Source organism: Taudactylus pleione, unplaced genomic scaffold (assembly GCF_031769625.1).
Source record: "Taudactylus pleione unplaced genomic scaffold, aTauple2 ptg000442l, whole genome shotgun sequence".
NCBI lineage: Eukaryota > Metazoa > Chordata > Amphibia > Anura > Myobatrachidae > Taudactylus > Taudactylus pleione.
The window spans coordinates 2245896-2267391 of NW_028284844.1; the positions used below are offsets into that span (position 1 = coordinate 2245896).

Below are 21496 nucleotides of genomic sequence, written 5' to 3' on the forward strand. Positions count from 1 at the left end.
CTCAGACCTGGGAATTTCTCCTGTGCAAATTCCCGGGTATTTGGTCGAGACCCCCCTTTCACACTGCAGTGTCTACCCGGGAAATTCCCAGGTAGACCCCTTTCAGACATAAGCCAGGTTTTTTCGTTTTAAATATTACCTGCCTCTCCTCTGCTCTTCCTAACCTATCCCCTCTCCGGCTGCCGCTGATTGTCATCATCATGCAGCAGGCAGCCATCCAATCAAAGTGTAGCCTCTATCTATAATATAATAACTCCTATCTACCCTGGTGGTCCAGCGGGAGTGCGGGCGACCCGCTGTGGCTGCAAACCACCGGCGGTCTCCAGCGCCGGTGTGAGGACCCGGCCATGGTCGCTGACTCGTTTGTCAGCGCCACAGCCACCGGTGCGGGGGGTGATGAGCAGCAGCGCAGAGCGTCCTACAGGACGCTCTGCACTGCCAACTCATTGTAATGAGCAGCAGCGTAGAGCGTCCTATAGGACGCTCTGCGCTGTCAATGTAAACGCTGCTTGGTGCTGCCCGGGAGTAGTAAATTCCCGGGTAGCACCATTCAGACAGGCGCAGGGTAATTTCCCGGGACTTAAGTCCCGGGAAAAACCCTGGTCGATTGCAGGGGCGGCTACCCGGGAACATGTTCCCGGGTAGGCACCTTTCAGACAGACTCGGGTACCCGGGAATTTGGCCGAGGCAGGCCAAATTCCCGGGATTCTCGAGATGTCTGAAAGGGGTATGTGTATTATAATATAGGATATGTTGGATGAGTAGGACTAATAGTGTCATGGACATATATAGATAATAAAGGATTACTGAGCCATACTTAGTGTATTATATAATACAGGATATGTTGGATGAGTAGGATGAACATATATAGATAATAAAGGATTACTGAGCCATACTTAGTGTATTATATAATACAGGATAAGTTGGATGAGTAGGATGAACATATATAGATAATAAAGGATTACTGAGCCATACTTAGTGTATTATATAATACAGGATAAGTTGGATGAGTAGGACTAATAGTGTCATGAACATATATAGATAATAAAGGATTACTGAGCCATACTTGGTGTATTATATAATGCAGGATATGTTGGATGAGTAGGATGAACATACAGTCAGGTCCATAAATATTGGGACATTGACAGAATTTTCATATTTTGGCCTCTATTCACCACCACAATGGCTTTGAAATGAAACAAACAAGATGTGGACGGCGCTTCACAGTGCAGATGGACAATGACCCGAAGCATACTGCAAAAGCAACCAAAGAGTTTTTTAAGGCTAAAAAGTGGAATGTTATGCAATGGCCAAGTCAATCTGACTGTTCTGCTGTCTCTGGCCTGTGTCTGAGGATTTGGCAGCCATGTAATATCTAGGGCTGTGCTCTCTTTAACAGTCTATCAGCCCATCAGCAGTTCATGTACTGACTTGGATTCTAGTCTGCACATATTCTATACCTCCTGCTGTTATCTCTCCATGTTTCCCTGTGTCTAGGAAGGGCGATATGTCCAGTATGCAAGACAGGGAGGGCCAACGTCCTCACTCACATGTGGATGCTCTCACGGGCAGGGCAGAGCCAGTCTGGACTAAAATCTTCACTCAGGCTGTGACTGAGATCTCCAGTTGTTGATAGCTAAGGAAAGATCCCCCTCCACCGCCCCATTTTGGAAGCTATGGGGGAGCAACCCTGCCTCCTCTTACCCCAGGTGCTCAGGTACAGGTACCACGTGCCCTCTCAGCACCAGCAGCAACCAACGTGCCAGTTTGGGCCCTTGGCCTGGCTTGTTCGGTACAGGGTCTAGAGCAGTTCTCTTCCTCCCTCTAACGGTTGTTGGATTCTGTCTCCCGGACCAGAAGTGACCGTTATCAGTAGAGATGTGCGGGTTCAGTTTTACTCGGAAATGTTCGGATCTCAAAAACGGCATTTTATTGGCTATCGCGTGTTTTGGATAGCCAATAAAATAAATCAGTATTTGCGATAATTTTGGCGAAAAGAACCGAGTAAAACCCAACCCGAAAATCTCTAGTTATCAGTGTCCTCCAGGCCTAGGAGGGTACGACTTCAGACTTCTCAAGGGTTTAACAGCAACAGTACAACAATTTTAATTGCATTGTGGGTGGTGTGTTATTTTTTTTCGTTTTTTTAATCAAGTATTGAAAAAAAAAAAACTTACAACAATGTAGCTGCTAAACTAGTCTTAACAAGAAAATAAATGACCAATATCACATACTGACATGGAGGTCCAAATCTAATAAAATTTTATAACCTAATAACCACGCACCCTCCAGTGGGCCCATCCAATATCTTAGTGCCTCTGAGTGCACGCAGGTTTAAACAGTAGCAGGTGAAGTTATTCATTGTTTTTAATTGATCTTTTTAGAACTTGTGGTCTTCTACAGGTCTACACTAAAACCCTTAAGTATATATTTACTTTGTGGCAGGTTTTCAATGCTGCTGCTGATGTTCTGCGGTTTTGCCTGCTGCAACTAAAACAGCTATAAAAGCATATCATTTAATATCATTGGTGTTTTAAAACCCACTGGCAAAACCACCAAAAATCGTCTCCTTTGAAAACCTGCTGCTTAGTAAATTTCCCCCCTTAATTATTGATTATACGTAATTTTATAATCTTCATGCACTGTAAATTTTCAAATTTCAAATGTACAAACTAGTGAATACTGTTAACTGTTGCTGCAATAACTTGAAATGATCACAAGAGGGAGCCCTGCTAGCAACACAATTTTAGTTTCTGAAGTTGGGAAATGTTTATAGTTTCTTACATTACACATTTCTATCAAATAGGAAACAATTAAAGAGGTTTGAGGTTTGAACCATCATTTTAATAGATTTGGGGGCATATTCAATTAGGTGCGAAAAGTCCCGTACTTTTTGCATGCCGGACTCTTTGCCGACATCGCTGATTTTCCATGCAAAAAAGTATGGCGCTTATCCCCTTTTTCAATTAAAAATCGGCGAATTCGGACCTGGCGAAAAGTGCTGTCAGATTTGGGGAAATCAGCCTGACACCCCCCAAAAGATGCGCTGACATTGGGGATCACTATAGTTACCCCCAAATAGGCCTGCCGAAGGTATTTGGGGTACTTAAATGCTCTCAATAGCTACTAATTAGCATATTTTTAGAAGTGGTGAATAAAAGCATTTAGCAGTTTTTTTGTGTGAACATAACTAGTCCCAGCAAATTTGGGGTACATGAAAATGGGTGCAAGAATATTTTAAAGTTACTAAAGTGAAGTTTAAAAAAAAAAACGAAAAAATCCACCTTCCGCAAGCACCTGCAAACTTAAAAACACGTGGGGCATACCTGGGGGACCCCACTGGAGTCTATTTCGCTAGTTTTTAAGTTTGTCCCCCAACTTTGCACTTTTTTGACCCCTTTTTCAAACTAATTTTTTGGGGTAAGTTTTTTTTTTTTTTTTTTTTGACAGTCTACCTTTTGGGGGGCTGTCCCAAGGGTGCAGGGTGGTTTCCGCAAGTCTGCACCCCAAAACCCCAATTCTGCACTTTTTTTCGACAGCTTTCATAGGAGAATCTTTTTTGTCTATTCCAATGCATTGACTGTGCGCACCTGCGAAAAGTCTTTGGAATTGAATACGGGGATACGTTTTTGCCTGGCGAAATGACATCACCGGTGATACATTTCCGCAGAAACTGGCTTTTCGCACCTAATTTAATATGCCCCTTGGAACGTTAATAAACCTATTAGGCAATTTTTGTCTCCCTTTTGTATGAGAGTCTGCAACCAACATCACATTTTGTTGCTATGAATTTGAATTACAGCTCAGAATTATACAATTAATTTGCTGTTTTAATTGTTTCTATTACACTTTCAGTTTAAAGAGATGAGGTCTTGGATGATTTCATTCGCTGTAATCTTCTGTACACAGACACTAAATTATCTGTATAACCTACCATAGTGACTGTCTGGATTTATTTTATTTTACTCTTAGATTCGAAATAGAAATTGAACCAATTTTTGCAAGTTTGGCTTTATATGACGCCAAGGAAAAGAAAAAGGTGAGTGAAGGCGGAGCTTATGGGAGCGCAAAATCCTCAACATCTGGGTTTGAAATTTGTCATATTATTTATTTCATTAATAATCCCCCCCACCACATTTTTCCAGGTACAATATAGGATATGGGAGTTTTTGGAGAGCGCCTGTTAATATTCAATTTACCAATATTCAATGGTTATAAATTGTTGTAAATTAATAAACGTATTTATATAATTAACTGCGTGATGTCACGTGTCTGAAGATATCATTGATATGTAATTTTAACCTCTACAGAGTACACCCAAAACAATTTTTCTACATTCAATAAAATATTTTTAAAAACAATTTAGTTGCATTATCAGCAAAATGTATAAAACATTTTCACATAATACAGAATTAACATCACCCTTGAAAGGTACAGATTTTACTCTTGTTATTTGCCCATTGATGTCGACCAGTTGGAAACGCTGTAAGCGACAAATGTTATCACCCAACGCATTTCACCAATCTTGACTTCTTCAGGGGTCTGTGGTTTTAGTCGCTCAGGCCTCTCAAAAAAGTGTATAATATATGCTTTATAGGGTGAGGTTCCTCTTTAGTCCTCAAGTGACAATTCTGGTTTAATATGTGAAGCTTTTTCAAGGTCAGCGTCCAATAAGGATTAACTGTTCAGCTTTAGACTGATTTTGTAAGTGAAGCCTTTCAAACCGAGCAGTTTTCAAAGGGGGCGAATTGGGTAAACTTTTACTTTCTCCCTTTGGGCCATATTTAATTAGGTGCGAAAAGCTGTGATTCGCGAAAAAGTATCGCCGATTGTGGCTTTTCGCCAGGCAGAAAGTACTCGCCGTATTCAATTGCAAAGACTTTTCGCCTACGCGGAAAGTCACTGCAATGTAATAGGCAAAAAAGTTTCACCTATGAATACCTGGCGGAAAAAAGTGCAGAATTGCGGATTTGGGGTACAAAGGTGCGGAAACCACTCTGCACCCTTTGGACAGCCCCCCCCCCCCCCCCAAAAGGATAACTGCGTCAAAAAAACGCAAAAAAAGAAGAAAAAAAAGGAACACTGCAAAAAAGCACTTTGAAAAAAGGGGGCGAAAAAGTACAAAGTGGGGCTGCAAATGCGAAAACTAGCAAAATAGACTTTTGGGGGGGGGGTCTGATAGTATGGGGGAGGTTTTTTATTTATTGCAGGTGTTTGCTGAAGGTGCGTTTTTTGCGGCACTTCAAACTTGACCTTAGCAATTTGTAACCATGCTTGCCCCCATTTTCAAGTACCCCAAATTTGACAGGAGTACTTATCTTCACCAAAAAGTACTGCTTAATGCTATTCTTCACCACTTGTGCAAAACTGCTATTTTGTACCCCAAATAGCTTCAGTAGGGCTAATCGGGGACATCTAGATTGATCCCCAATGTTAGTGCATCTTTTGAGGGGTGTCAGGATGATTTCCCCAATTCTGCCTACGCTTTTCGCCTGTTAGTTTTGCCGGTACGCGTTTTCGCGTCCTTTGGCATTGAATACGATGAATAGCGGGAGCGTGCGTGATACTTTTTCGCATGCAAAACTGGCGATGTCTGCGAAAAGTCTGGCATGCGAAAAAGTATCGCAGGTGCGAAAAGAATTGAATTCGGTCTTTTGTCTGAACAGAAATCTCCTTCCTTGCAGCTCAGAAGTCTCACTATCATATAAAGCTGAGCCCGGGTTATTATAGATTTATATTTTAGCAGACAGGGCCGCTCTCTGTATGATGACGTCACCCATCTTCACTAATGTGCTCCCAGCCTTTCTCCCATTGTCTGACAATCACTTTATCCCAGTGCCCTGATAATGTGGGTTACACCCTATTGGCACAATAAATAAGGCTATATCTATTCCTTACTGTCTCGGCACCAAAACGTCTATTCACTCACACATTATACTTCATATTTCCACTTATTGTGATGTTTTACTTATATCTGGTTAGTAGTGATGTCATTATTTCAATAATACTGTACTAGCGGGATGCCGACGGTCTGAATACCGGCGCCGAAATCCTGACAGGTCGGGATCCCGGCACCAGTATCTTGACCGCCGACATCCCAAAGGTAAGTATCGGTGTGTTAATGGAAGGTTAGGGTGCGGGGTTAGGTTTAGGGTTTGGGGGGGGGGGTTAGGCATCGGAGAGGGGGTGGTAGCTTTAGGGTGCGGGAAGGGGGAGGTTAGGTTTAGGCACTGGGGGGGAGGTTAAGGTTAGGCACGGGGGAGTGGGTGTTAGTTTTAGGGTGCGGGGAGGTTAGACTTAGACACTGGGGGGAAGTTAGGGAGTTAGGGTTAGGTACCAGGGAGGGGGTGTTAGGCTTAGGCACTAGAGGGGAGGTTAGAGTTAGGCAGTGGGGAGGGGGTGTTAGGTTTAGGGTGCGGGGAGAGGGGGTTAGGCTTAGGCACTAGGGGGAAGGTTAGGTTCAGGGTGCGGGGAGTGGGAAGTTAGGTTTAGGCACTAGAGGGGAGGTTAGAGTTAGGCACTGGGGAGGGGGTGTTAGGTTTAGGGTGCGGGGAGGGGGTGTTAGGCTTAGGCAATAGGGGGGAGGTTAGGGTTAGGCACCAGGGAGGGGAGGTTAGGTTCAGGGTGCGGGGAGTGGGAAGTTAGGTTTAGGCACTAGGGGGGGAGGTTAGGCATCAGGGAGGGAGTGTTGGGTTTAGGGTGCGGGGAGGGGGGTTAAGCTTAGGCACTAGGAGGGAGGTTAGGGTTAGGCACCGGGGAGGGGGTGTTACGCTGAGGCACTGGGGGGGAGGTTAGGGTTAGGTATCGGGAAGGGGGTGTTAGGATTAGGGTGCGGGGAGGGGGTGTTAGGCTTAGGCACAAGAGGGGGAGGTTAGGGTTAGGCATCGGGGAGGGGGTGTTAGGCTTAGGCACTAGAGGGGGAGGTTAGGGTTAGGCATCGGGGAGAGGGTGTTAGGCTCAGGCACTAGGGGGGAGGTTAGGGTTAGGCACCGGGGAGGGGGTGTTAGGCTCAGGCACTAGGGGGGAGGTTAGGGTTAGGCACCGGGGAGGGGGTGTTAGGCTCCGGCACTAGGGGGGAGGTTAGGGTTAGGCATCGGGGAGGGGGTGTTAGGCTCAGGCACTAGGGGGGAGGTTAGGGTTAGGCACCGGAGAGGGGGTGTTAGGCTCAGGCACTAGGGGGGAGGTTAGGGTTAGGCTCAGGCACTAGGGGGGAGGTCAGGGTTAGGCATCGGGGAGGGGGTGTTAGGCTCAGGCACTAGGGGGGAGGTTAGGGTTAGGCACTGGGGAGGGAGTGTTAGGCTCAGGCACTAGGGGGGAGGTTAGGGTTAGGCACCGGGGAGGGGGTGTTAGGCTCAGGCACTAGGGGGGAGGTTAGGGTTAGGCATCGGGGAGGGGGTGTTCGGCTCAGGCACTAGGGGGGAGGTTAGGGTTAGGCACCGGGGAGGGAGTGTTAGGGTATTGGTTAGAAGAACACTTTCCTGTCTTCCCTATGGGTGTCGGGATTCTGGTTGTCGGGAAGCCTCTGTCTGTATTCTGACCAGCGGCATCCTGACAGCCGGTATCTCATACCCAACCCATACTAGCAGTGACTTCCTATGGGAAAGTGACAGGACCAGCCATTACTGAGTGGGTACATATAAGACTCTCATACATTATTGTGATAAGGAACCAGACCCTGATTATTATTATTAAAATTATGGTAATATCTGTTTTTTTTTCTCTGCAGATTTCGGAAAACTTCTACTTTGACCTAAACTCGGAGCAGATCAAAGGGATGCTGCGCCCTTACGTCACCTCGGCGGCAATCAGCACGCTGGCCAGATCCGCCATATTCTCAATCACGTATCCTTCCCAAGACGTCTTCCTGGTGATTAAAGTGAGTGCACCTATATAAATGTCTCTATACGGGTGACCGCTCGCTCCCTGGTATAAACTGCAGACGTCTAGTTATTTCTTCATTCTTCTAGTGTTACAGAGAAACTGATCATCAAAATATATTATTCTTATGGTACAAATGAATAAAAGCGAATATTTTCAATATATTGCATTTAAAATAAATCTGTGTAATTAGTTTTTGGGTGAACTCGTTGATTGATTGCTATGCCATTCATTGACACCTGCCGGCTATAGTGTAGAGGTGAACAGCTTGCAACTCTCCTGCCGTTGTGGCACTACAAGCCTCAGCATACTCTGCCAGCCAAAGGCCATCAGCTGGTTAGGGCAACTAGGACTTGTAGTACCACTGGAGACCCATAACGTGACAATGCTGTTAATATGTTCGAGTCAGAGGCTAATGGGGCATGCTGAGACTTGTAGTTCCACAACTGATGAAATAGAGTTGCCCTACACCCACTATAAACTATGCACACGTCAATATACCCAAAAGAGAGAGAAAGTGTGAGAAGATATGAGGTGTGTATTATATTTCTTTATAATGTAGTTAATTGAAAGATGCAGTTGCCTTTAGTGCTACACAAAATACATTAGAAGTCTCGATTCCCCGCTCAAAGGCTACTTACAGGGTTCAGGAAATCCAGAGGGGGCCCGATATTTTGCTTTAGTGCCCTCGTTGCCCTTGAGCGGTCAGCAGACCAGGACTCTTGTCAGACAGGAGTGTACAGGGACAAGGGTATGTTTACCAGAGCTGAGGGTTGGGAGCAGTGCCCATCCCCCCCACGGCCTTGCACCCTGGCAGTGGCACTGGGCTCGCCACCCTCCGTACAGGACTCACCACCCTCCGTACAGCCCTGTGTAGCTGTGATGGAGCCCATACTCCGCTGACATCTCTCAGCATCGGCTGTCCATTCAGTAGTAAAGGGGCGGCATTTGGCATCGGTAATTACCACGTCATCAGCCGGGCATAGGGAGGACTGGCAGAGGTGTCTGTAAATGGACGTTGCTGTAGGGAACTGGACGATGTTCTGATGCTATAAGAATTCTTTCATGATTTTGCATAATTTCCGTGTTTCCAGCTGGAAAAGGTATTGCAGCAGGGCGACATCGGGGAGTGCGCCGAACCCTATATGATCTATAAGGAGGCAGACACAGCGAAAGTGAGTGCTGGTGATGTTGTTATTCTTTCTCATTTTATATGGCGCCACGAGGGTTCCATAGTGCCGTACAAAGGGGGCGGAGCGTACGGCGACATTACAACAATACAAAGGTGACCACAATAGCACAATGGTACCTACTGTACTGTGATGATACAACGGATTCTCCTCATACACAGCAATAGTGTGTAGTGTACATAGAGCAATAGTGTGTAGTGTACATAAACCTATAGTGTGTAGTGTACATAGAGCAATAGTGTGTAGTGTACATAGAGCAATAGTGTGTAGTGTACATAGAGCAATAGTGTGTAGTGTACATAAAGCTATAGTGTGTAGTGTACATAGAGCAATAGTGTGTAGTGTACATAAACCTATAGTGTGTAGTGTACATAGAGCAATAGTGTGTAGTGTACATAAACCTATAGTGTGTAGTGTACATAGAGCAACAGTGTGTAGTGTACATAGAGCAACAGTGTGTAGTGTACATAAACCTATAGTGTGTAGTGTACATAAAGAAATAGTGTGTAGTGTACATAAAGTAATAGTGTGTAGTGTACATAGAGCAATAGTGTGTAGTGTACATAGAGCAATAGTGTGTAGTGTACATAAACCTATAGTGTGTAGTGTACATAAAGAAATAGTGTGTAGTGTACATAAAGTAATAGTGTGTAGTGTACATAGAGCAACAGTGTGTAGTGTACATAGAGCAACAGTGTGTAGTGTACATAGAGCAATAGTGTGTAGTGTACATAGAGCAATAGTGTGTAGTGTACATAGAGCAATAGTGTGTAGTGTACATAGAGCAATAGTGTGTAGTGTACATAGAGTAATAGTGTGTAGTGTACATAAACCTATAGTGTGTAGTGTACATACAGGAATAGTGTGTAGTGTACATAAACCTATAGTGTGTAGTGTACATAAACCTATAGTGTGTAGTGTACATAAACCTATAGTGTGTAGTGTACATACAGGAATAGTGTGTAGTGTACATAAACCTATAGTGTGTAGTGTACATAAACCTATAGTGTGTAGTGTACATACAGGAATAGTGTGTAGTGTACATAGAGCAATAGTGTGTAGTGTACATAAACCTATAGTGTGTAGTGTACATACAGCAATAGTGTGTAGTGTACATACAGCAATAGTGTGTAGTGTACATAAAGCTATAGTGTGTAGTGTACATAAAGCTATAGTGTGTAGTGTACATAAAGCTATAGTGTGTAGTGTACATAAAGCTATAGTGTGTAGTGTACATAAACCTATAGTGTGTAGTGTACATAAACCTATAGTGTGTAGTGTACATAGAGTAATAGTGTGTAGTGTACATAAAGCAATAGTGTGTAGTGTACATAAAGCTATAGTGTGTAGTGTACATAAAGCTATAGTGTGTAGTGTACATAAAGCTATAGTGTGTAGTGTACATAAAGTAATAGTGTGTAGTGTACATAAACCTATAGTGTGTAGTGTACATAAAGCAATAGTGTGTAGTGTACATAAAGCAATAGTGTGTAGTGTACATAAAGTAATAGTGTGTAGTGTAAATAAACCTATAGTGTGTAGTGTACATAAAGCTATAGTATGTAGTGTACATAGAGCAATAGTGTGTAGTGTACATAAACCTATAGTGTGTAGTGTACATAGAGCAATAGTGTGTAGTGTACATAAAGCTATAGTGTGTAGTGTACATAAAGCTATAGTGTGTAGTGTACATAAAGCTATAGTGTGTAGTGTACATAAAGCTATAGTGTGTAGTGTACATAAAGCTATAGTGTGTAGTGTACATAAACCTATAGTGTGTAGTGTACATAAAGCAATAGTGTGTAGTGTACATAAAGCAATAGTGTGTAGTGTACATAAAGCTATAGTGTGTAGTGTACATAAACCTATAGTGTGTAGTGTACATAAACCTATAGTGTGTAGTGTACATAGAGCAATAGTGTGTAGTGTACATAAACCTATAGTGTGTAGTGTACATAGCAATAGTGTGTAGTGTACATAGCAATAGTGTGTAGTGTACATAAACCTATAGTGTGTAGTGTACATAAAGCTATAGTGTGTAGTGTACATAGAGTAATAGTGTGTAGTGTACATAAACCTATAGTGTGTAGTGTACATAGAGCAATAGTGTGTAGTGTACATAAAGCTATAGTGTGTGTAGTGTACATAAACCTATAGTGTGTAGTGTACATAGAGCAATAGTGTGTAGTGTACATAGAGTAATAGTGTGTAGTGTACATAAACCTATAGTGTGTAGTGTACATAGAGCAATAGTGTGTAGTGTACATAGAGTAATAGTGTGTAGTGTACATAAAGTAATAGTGTGTAGTGTACATAGAGCAACAGTGTGTAGTGTACATAGAGCAAGTGTGTAGTGTACATAAAGTAATAGTGTGTAGTGTACATAAACCTATAGTGTGTAGTGTACATAGAGCAATAGTGTGTAGTGTACATAAACCTATAGTGTGTAGTGTACATAGCAATAGTGTGTAGTTACATAAACCTATAGTGTGTAGTGTACATAAAGCTATAGTGTGTAGTGTACATAGAGCAATAGTGTGTAGTGTACATAAACCTATAGTGTGTAGTGTACATAAACCTATAGTGTGTAGTGTACATAAACCTATAGTGTGTAGTGTACATAGAGCAATAGTGTGTAGTGTACATAAACCTATAGTGTGTAGTATACATAAAGCTATAGTGTGTAGTGTACATAGAGCAATAGTGTGTAGTGTACATAAAGCTATAGTGTGTGTAGTGTACATAAACCTATAGTGTGTAGTGTACATAAACCTATAGTGTGTAGTGTACATAAACCTATAGTGTGTAGTGTACATACAGCTATAGTGTGTAGTGTACATAAAGCTATAGTGTGTAGTGTACATAGAGCAATAGTGTGTAGTGTACATAAACCTATAGTGTGTAGTGTACATAAACCTATAGTGTGTAGTGTACATAAAGCAATAGTGTGTAGTGTACATAAAGCAATAGTGTGTAGTGTACATAGAGCAATAGTGTGTAGTGTACATAGAGCAATAGTGTGTAGTGTACATAAACCTATAGTGTGTAGTGTACATAAACCTATAGTGTGTAGTGTACATAAACCTATAGTGTGTAGTGTACATAGAGCAATAGTGTGTAGTGTACATAAACCTATAGTGTGTAGTGTACATAGCAATAGTGTGTAGTGTACATAGCAATAGTGTGTAGTGTACATAAACCTATAGTGTGTAGTGTACATAAAGCTATAGTGTGTAGTGTACATAGAGTAATAGTGTGTAGTGTACATAAACCTATAGTGTGTAGTGTACATAGAGCAATAGTGTGTAGTGTACATAAACCTATAGTGTGTAGTGTACATAGCAATAGTGTGTAGTGTACATAAACCTATAGTGTGTAGTGTACATAAAGCTATAGTGTGTAGTGTACATAGAGCAATAGTGTGTAGTGTACATAAACCTATAGTGTGTAGTGTACATAAACCTATAGTGTGTAGTGTACATAAACCTATAGTGTGTAGTGTACATAAACCTATAGTGTGTAGTGTACATAGAGCAATAGTGTGTAGTGTACATAAACCTATAGTGTGTAGTATACATAAAGCTATAGTGTGTAGTGTACATAAAGCTATAGTGTGTGTAGTGTACATAAACCTATAGTGTGTAGTGTACATAAACCTATAGTGTGTAGTGTACATAAACCTATAGTGTGTAGTGTACATACAGCTATAGTGTGTAGTGTACATAAAGCTATAGTGTGTAGTGTACATAGAGCAATAGTGTGTAGTGTACATAAACCTATAGTGTGTAGTGTACATAAACCTATAGTGTGTAGTGTACATAAAGCAATAGTGTGTAGTGTACATAAAGCAATAGTGTGTAGTGTACATAGAGCAATAGTGTGTAGTGTACATAAACCTATAGTGTGTAGTGTACATAAACCTATAGTGTGTAGTGTACATAAACCTATAGTGTGTAGTGTACATAAACCTATAGTGTGTAGTGTACATAAGCCTATAGTGTGTAGTGTACATAGAGCAATAGTGTGTAGTGTACATAAACCTATAGTGTGTAGTGTACATAGCAATAGTGTGTAGTGTACATAGCAATAGTGTGTAGTGTACATAAACCTATAGTGTGTAGTGTACATAAACCTATAGTGTGTAGTGTACATAAACCTATAGTGTGTAGTGTACATAAAGCTATAGTGTGTAGTGTACATAGAGTAATAGTGTGTAGTGTACATAAACCTATAGTGTGTAGTGTACATAGAGCAATAGTGTGTAGTGTACATAAACCTATAGTGTGTAGTGTACATAAACCTATAGTGTGTAGTGTACATAGAGCAATAGTGTGTAGTGTACATATAAACCTATAGTGTGTAGTATACATAAAGCTATAGTGTGTAGTGTACATAAAGCTATAGTGTGTGTAGTGTACATAAACCTATAGTGTGTAGTGTACATAAACCTATAGTGTGTAGTGTACATAAAGCTATAGTGTGTAGTGTACATAAAGCTATAGTGTGTAGTGTACATAGAGCAATAGTGTGTAGTGTACATAGAGTAATAGTGTGTAGTGTACATAAACCTATAGTGTGTAGTGTACATAAAGTAATAGTGTGTAGTGTACATAGAGCAACAGTGTGTAGTGTACATAGAGCAACAGTGTGTAGTGTACATAAAGTAATAGTGTGTAGTGTACATAAAGCTATAGTGTGTAGTGTACATAAAGCTATAGTGTGTAGTGTACATAAAGCTATAGTGTGTAGTGTACATAAAGTAATAGTGTGTAGTGTACATAAAGCTATAGTGTGTAGTGTACATAAAGCTATAGTGTGTAGTGTACATAAAGCAATAGTGTGTAGTGTACATAAAGCTATAGTGTGTAGTGTACATAAAGCTATAGTGTGTAGTGTACATAAAGCTATAGTGTGTAGTGTACATAAAGTAATAGTGTGTAGTGTACATAAAGTAATAGTGTGTAGTGTACATAAAGTAATAGTGTGTAGTGTACATAAAGCTATAGTGTGTAGTGTACATAAAGTAATAGTGTGTAGTGTACATAAAGCTATAGTGTGTAGTGTACATAAAGCTATAGTGTGTAGTGTACATAAAGTAATAGTGTGTAGTGTACATAAAGCAATAGTGTGTAGTGTACATAAAGTAATAGTGTGTAGTGTACATAAAGCAATAGTGTGTAGTGTACATAAAGCTATAGTGTGTAGTGTACATAAAGCAATAGTGTGTAGTGTACATAAAGCTATAGTGTGTAGTGTACATAAAGCAATAGTGTGTAGTGTACATAAAGCAATAGTGTGTAGTGTACATAAAGCTATAGTGTGTAGTGTACATAAAGCTATAGTGTGTAGTGTACATAAAGCTATAGTGTGTAGTGTACATAGAGCAATAGTGTGTAGTGTACATAGAGTAATAGTGTGTAGTGTACATAAACCTATAGTGTGTAGTGTACATAAAGTAATAGTGTGTAGTGTACATAGAGCAACAGTGTGTAGTGTACATAGAGCAACAGTGTGTAGTGTACATAAAGTAATAGTGTGTAGTGTACATAAACCTATAGTGTGTAGTGTACATAGAGCAATAGTGTGTAGTGTACATAAACCTATAGTGTGTAGTGTACATAGCAATAGTGTGTAGTGTACATAAACCTATAGTGTGTAGTGTACATAAACCTATAGTGTGTAGTGTACATAGAGCAATAGTGTGTAGTGTACATAAAGCTATAGTGTGTAGTGTACATAAACCTATAGTGTGTAGTGTACATAAACCTATAGTGTGTAGTGTACATAGAGCAATAGTGTGTAGTGTACATAAACCTATAGTGTGTAGTATACATAAAGCTATAGTGTGTAGTGTACATAGAGCAATAGTGTGTAGTGTACATAAAGCTATAGTGTGTGTAGTGTACATAAACCTATAGTGTGTAGTGTACATAGAGCAATAGTGTGTAGTGTACATAGAGTAATAGTGTGTAGTGTACATAAACCTATAGTGTGTAGTGTACATAGAGCAATAGTGTGTAGTGTACATAGAGTAATAGTGTGTAGTGTACATAAACCTATAGTGTGTAGTGTACATAAACCTATAGTGTGTAGTGTACATAAAGTAATAGTGTGTAGTGTACATAGAGCAACAGTGTGTAGTGTACATAGAGCAACAGTGTGTAGTGTACATAAAGTAATAGTGTGTAGTGTACATAAACCTATAGTGTGTAGTGTACATAGAGCAATAGTGTGTAGTGTACATAAACCTATAGTGTGTAGTGTACATAGCAATAGTGTGTAGTTACATAAACCTATAGTGTGTAGTGTACATAAAGCTATAGTGTGTAGTGTACATAGAGCAATAGTGTGTAGTGTACATAAACCTATAGTGTGTAGTGTACATAAACCTATAGTGTGTAGTGTACATAAACCTATAGTGTGTAGTGTACATAGAGCAATAGTGTGTAGTGTACATAAACCTATAGTGTGTAGTATACATAAAGCTATAGTGTGTAGTGTACATAGAGCAATAGTGTGTAGTGTACATAAAGCTATAGTGTGTGTAGTGTACATAAACCTATAGTGTGTAGTGTACATAAACCTATAGTGTGTAGTGTACATAAACCTATAGTGTGTAGTGTACATACAGCTATAGTGTGTAGTGTACATAAAGCTATAGTGTGTAGTGTACATAGAGCAATAGTGTGTAGTGTACATAAACCTATAGTGTGTAGTGTACATAAAGCAATAGTGTGTAGTGTACATAAAGCAATAGTGTGTAGTGTACATAGAGCAATAGTGTGTAGTGTACATAGAGCAATAGTGTGTAGTGTACATAAACCTATAGTGTGTAGTGTACATAAACCTATAGTGTGTAGTGTACATAAACCTATAGTGTGTAGTGTACATAGAGCAATAGTGTGTAGTGTACATAAACCTATAGTGTGTAGTGTACATAGCAATAGTGTGTAGTGTACATAGCAATAGTGTGTAGTGTACATAAACCTATAGTGTGTAGTGTACATAAAGCTATAGTGTGTAGTGTACATAGAGTAATAGTGTGTAGTGTACATAAACCTATAGTGTGTAGTGTACATAGAGCAATAGTGTGTAGTGTACATAAACCTATAGTGTGTAGTGTACATAGCAATAGTGTGTAGTGTACATAAACCTATAGTGTGTAGTGTACATAAAGCTATAGTGTGTAGTGTACATAGAGCAATAGTGTGTAGTGTACATAAACCTATAGTGTGTAGTGTACATAAACCTATAGTGTGTAGTGTACATAAACCTATAGTGTGTAGTGTACATAAACCTATAGTGTGTAGTGTACATAGAGCAATAGTGTGTAGTGTACATAAACCTATAGTGTGTAGTATACATAAAGCTATAGTGTGTAGTGTACATAGAGCAATAGTGTGTAGTGTACATAAAGCTATAGTGTGTGTAGTGTACATAAACCTATAGTGTGTAGTGTACATAAACCTATAGTGTGTAGTGTACATAAACCTATAGTGTGTAGTGTACATAAAGCTATAGTGTGTAGTGTACATAGAGCAATAGTGTGTAGTGTACATAAACCTATAGTGTGTAGTGTACATAAACCTATAGTGTGTAGTGTACATAAAGCAATAGTGTGTAGTGTACATAAAGCAATAGTGTGTAGTGTACATAGAGCAATAGTGTGTAGTGTACATAGAGCAATAGTGTGTAGTGTACATAAACCTATAGTGTGTAGTGTACATAAACCTATAGTGTGTAGTGTACATAAACCTATAGTGTGTAGTGTACATAAACCTATAGTGTGTAGTGTACATAAACCTATAGTGTGTAGTGTACATAAACCTATAGTGTGTAGTGTACATAGAGCAATAGTGTGTAGTGTACATAAACCTATAGTGTGTAGTGTACATAGCAATAGTGTGTAGTGTACATAGCAATAGTGTGTAGTGTACATAAACCTATAGTGTGTAGTGTACATAAACCTATAGTGTGTAGTGTACATAAACCTATAGTGTGTAGTGTAGATAAAGCTATAGTGTGTAGTGTACATAGAGTAATAGTGTGTAGTGTACATAAACCTATAGTGTGTAGTGTACATAGAGCAATAGTGTGTAGTGTACATAAACCTATAGTGTGTAGTGTACATAAACCTATAGTGTGTAGTGTACATAGAGCAATAGTGTGTAGTGTACATATAAACCTATAGTGTGTAGTATACATAAAGCTATAGTGTGTAGTGTACATAGAGCAATAGTGTGTAGTGTACATAAAGCTATAGTGTGTGTAGTGTACATAAACCTATAGTGTGTAGTGTACATAAACCTATAGTGTGTAGTGTACATAAACCTATAGTGTGTAGTGTACATAAAGCTATAGTGTGTAGTGTACATAGAGCAATAGTGTGTAGTGTACATAAACCTATAGTGTGTGGTGTACATAAAGCTATAGTGTGTAGTGTACATAAAGCTATAGTGTGTAGTGTACATAAACCTATAGTGTGTAGTGTACATAAAGCTATAGTATGTAGTGTACATAGAGCAATAGTGTGTAGTGTACATAAACCTATAGTGTGTAGTGTACATAGAGCAATAGTGTGTAGTGTACATAAACCTATAGTGTGTAGTGTACATAGAGCAATAGTGTGTAGTTTACATAAAGCTATAGTGTGTAGTGTACATAAACCTATAGTGTGTAGTGTACATAGAGCAATAGTGTGTAGTGTACATAAAGCAATAGTGTGTAGTGTACATAGAGCAATAGTGTGTAGTGTACATAAACCTATAGTGTGTAGTGTACATAGAGCAATAGTGCGTAGTGTACATAAACCTATAGTGTGTAGTGTACATAAACCTATAGTGTGTAGTGTACATAAACCTATAGTGTGTAGTGTACATAAACCTGTAGTGTACATAAAGCTATAGTGTGTAGTGTACATAAAGCTATAGGCCCTGATTCAGACCCACTCGCAAGCGGCTGTCCGCTCGCAAGTGGGTCGATGGTCTGCACTGAGCATGCGCACGACGGAGGGAGCTCCGTCGTGCGCATGCGCCAGACGCAACGAGCGAAGGAAAGTCCTTCGCTCTTTGGCCCTGATTCAGACCCACTCGCGAGCGGCTGTCCGCTCGCAAGTGGGTCGATGTTCTGCACTGAGCATGCGCACAACGGAGGGAGCTCCGTCATGCGCATGCGCCAGACGCGACGAGCGAAGGACTTTCCTTCGCTCGTTGTGTCTGATCAAAGGGGCGTGCTGTCGATGTTGATTGACAGCACGCCCCCTTTGGTGGGCGTGCCGGGGGCGTGCCTCCCTGACGGGGGCGTTCCCAAGGGTACGCCTACCGTCAGAAGCCGGCCCACTGACATCACTAGTGATGTCAGTGGGAGTGATTTTGGCTCTGATAGAGCCAAAATCACTCCGGGCCTTGCGGTTGAAAACCTCAACCGCAGGCTCCGGCTCGCAGTTTCGATGGTCGCGATGGTCACGACCATCGCGGCCATCAAACTGCACGCTCGTATAGGCTGTGGGTGGTGACCCACAGCTATACAAGCGTCCAGGAGGACGCTCCAGAATTATGGAGGGCGGCCCTCATTCAGAGCGTGCGCTCTGCTCAGAGCGTACGGCTCTGAATGAGGGCCATAGTGTGTAGTGTACATAGAGCAATAGTGTGTAGTGTACATAGAGTAATAGTGTGTAGTGTACATAAAGCTATAGTGTGTAGTGTACATACAGGAATAGTGTGTAGTGTACATAAACCTATAGTGTGTAGTGTACATAAACCTATAGTGTGTAGTGTACATAAACCTATAGTGTGTAGTGTACATAAACCTATAGTGTGTAGTGTACATAAACCTATAGTGTGTAGTGTACATAAACCTATAGTGTGTAGTGTACATACAGGAATAGTGTGTAGTGTACATAGAGCAATAGTGTGTAGTGTACATAAAGTAATAGTGTGTAGTGTACATAAACCTATAGTGTGTAGTGTACATAAAGTAATAGTGTGTAGTGTACATAAACCTATAGTGTGTAGTGTACATAAACCTATAGTGTGTAGTGTACATAAAGCAATAGTGTGTAGTGTACATAAAGTAATAGTGTGTAGTGTACATAGAGTAATAGTGTGTAGTGTACATAAAGCAATAGTGTGTAGTGTACATAAAGCTATAGTGTGTAGTGTACATAAACCTATAGTGTGTAGTGTACATAAAGCAATAGTGTGTAGTGTACATAAAGCTATAGTGTGTAGTGTACATAAACCTATAGTGTGTAGTGTACATAAAGCAATAGTGTGTAGTGTACATAAACCTATAGTGTGTAGTGTACATAAAGCTATAGTATGTAGTGTACATAAAGCTATAGTGTGTAGTGTACATAAAGCTATAGTGTGTAGTGTACATAAAGCAATAGTGTGTAGTGTACATAAAGCAATAGTGTGTAGTGTACATAAAGCAATAGTGTGTAGTGTACATAAAGCTATAGTGTGTAGTGTACATAAACCTATAGTGTGTAGTGTACATAAAGCTATAGTGTGTGTAGTGTACATAAACCTATAGTGTGTAGTGTACATAAAGCTATAGTGTGTAGTGTACATAAAGCAATAGTGTGTAGTGTACATAAAGCTATAGTGTGTAGTGTACATAAAGCTATAGTGTGTAGTGTACATAAAGCTATAGTGTGTAGTGTACATAAAGCTATAGTGTGTAGTGTACATAAAGCTATAGTGTGTAGTGTACATAAAGCTATAGTGTGTAGTGTACATAAAGCTATAGTGTGTAGTGTACATAAAGCTATAGTGTGTAGTGTACATAAACCTATAGTGTGTAGTGTACATAAAGCAATAGTGTGTAGTGTACATAAAGCTATAGTGTGTAGTGTACATAAACCTATAGTGTGTAGTGTACATAAACCTATAGTGTGTAGTGTACATAAAGCAATAGTGTGTAGTGTACATAAAGCAATAGTGTGTAGTGTACATAAACCTATAGTGTGTAGTGTACATAAACCTATAGTGTGTAGTGTACATAAAGCTATAGTGTGTGTAGTGTACATAAACCTATAGTGTGTGTAGTGTACATAAACCTATAGTGTGTAGTGTACATAAAGCTATAGTGTGTAGTGTACATAAAGCTATAGTGTGTAGTGTACATAAAGCTATAGTGTGTAGTGTACATAAAGCAATAGTGTGTAGTGTACATAAAGCTATAGTGTGTAGTGTACATAAAGCTATAGTGTGTAGTGTACATAAAGCTATAGTGTGTAGTGTACATAAAGCTATAGTGTGTAGTGTACATAAAGCTATAGTGTGTAGTGTACATAAAGCTATAGTGTGTAGTGTACATAAAGCTATAGTGTGTAGTGTACATAAAGCAATAGTGTGTAGTGTACATAAAGCAATAGTGTGTAGTGTACATAAAGCAATAGTGTGTAGTGTACATAAAGCTATAGTGTGTAGTGTACATAAAGCAATAGTGTGTAGTGTACATAAAGCAATAGTGTGTAGTGTACATAAAGCTATAGTGTGTGTAGTGTACATAAACCTATAGTGTGTAGTGTACATAAACCTATAGTGTGTAGTGTACATAAAGCTATAGTGTGTAGTGTACATAAAGCAATAGTGTGTAGTGTACATAAAGCTATAGTGTGTAGTGTACATAAAGCTATAGTGTGTAGTGTACATAAAGCTATAGTGTGTAGTGTACATAAAGCAATAGTGTGTAGTGTACATAAAGCTATAGTGTGTAGTGTACATAAAGCTATAGTGTGTAGTGTACATAAAGCTATAGTGTGTGTAGTGTACATAAACCTATAGTGTGTGTAGTGTACATAAAGCTATAGTGTGTAGTGTACATAAAGCTATAGTGTGTAGTGTACATAAAGCAATAGTGTGTAGTGTACATAAAGCTATAGTGTGTAGTGTACATAAAGCTATAGTGTGTAGTGTACATAAAGCTATAGTGTGTAGTGTACATAAACCTATAGTGTGTAGTGTACATAAACCTATCACACTAATGATTACACACAAAGGGACTGCATGATGCAGTGTAGAACAGAATCTCACATATTCTGTGACGGAGATGTACTAAGCCTTGAAGGGAGATAAAGTACCTACCATACAGCTCCTAACTGTCATTTTTCTAACCCAGCTTATAAAGTGGCAGGAGCTGATTGGTTGGTACTTTACCTCTCTCCACTTTATCACTTTTCAAGGCTTAGTACATCTCCCCCTAAGTATAAACTCCACCATAACGTGACAGAACTTGTCAAACTGATCCCAAAAAGTGAGTTATTTATTCATGGGTAGCATTGGGGTGAATGCGATGTCCTGTCTGGTGCGGGCTTCCCCCTGCATCTCTCTTTTAATGTAAAGTATGTTTGTATATTCCAGTGATATAATCTAGATCAGGATTTTAGTATATTGTTTCAGTATCTAAATCTGCCTAGTATA

At 40.0% G+C, this 21496-nt stretch overlaps 1 protein-coding gene across 12 annotated transcripts in view; it reads left to right on the top strand.

The window, feature by feature from the left end:
* The window catches only part of DOCK7 (dedicator of cytokinesis 7), a 219732-nt gene that overhangs the window by 34159 nt on the left and 164077 nt on the right, over window positions 1–21496 (top strand). For 11 of the 12 annotated variants that reach the window (XM_088447846.1, XM_088447849.1, XM_088447847.1 and 8 more), the window contains exons 8-10: window positions 3973–4039; window positions 7727–7876; window positions 8973–9053. In XM_088447846.1, the coding sequence (XP_088303972.1) occupies window positions 3973–4039; window positions 7727–7876; window positions 8973–9053 (298 nt within the window). The remainder of the gene's footprint in view (window positions 1–3972; window positions 4040–7726; window positions 7877–8972; window positions 9054–21496) is intronic. The other variant, XM_088447855.1, reaches the window with a different exon arrangement.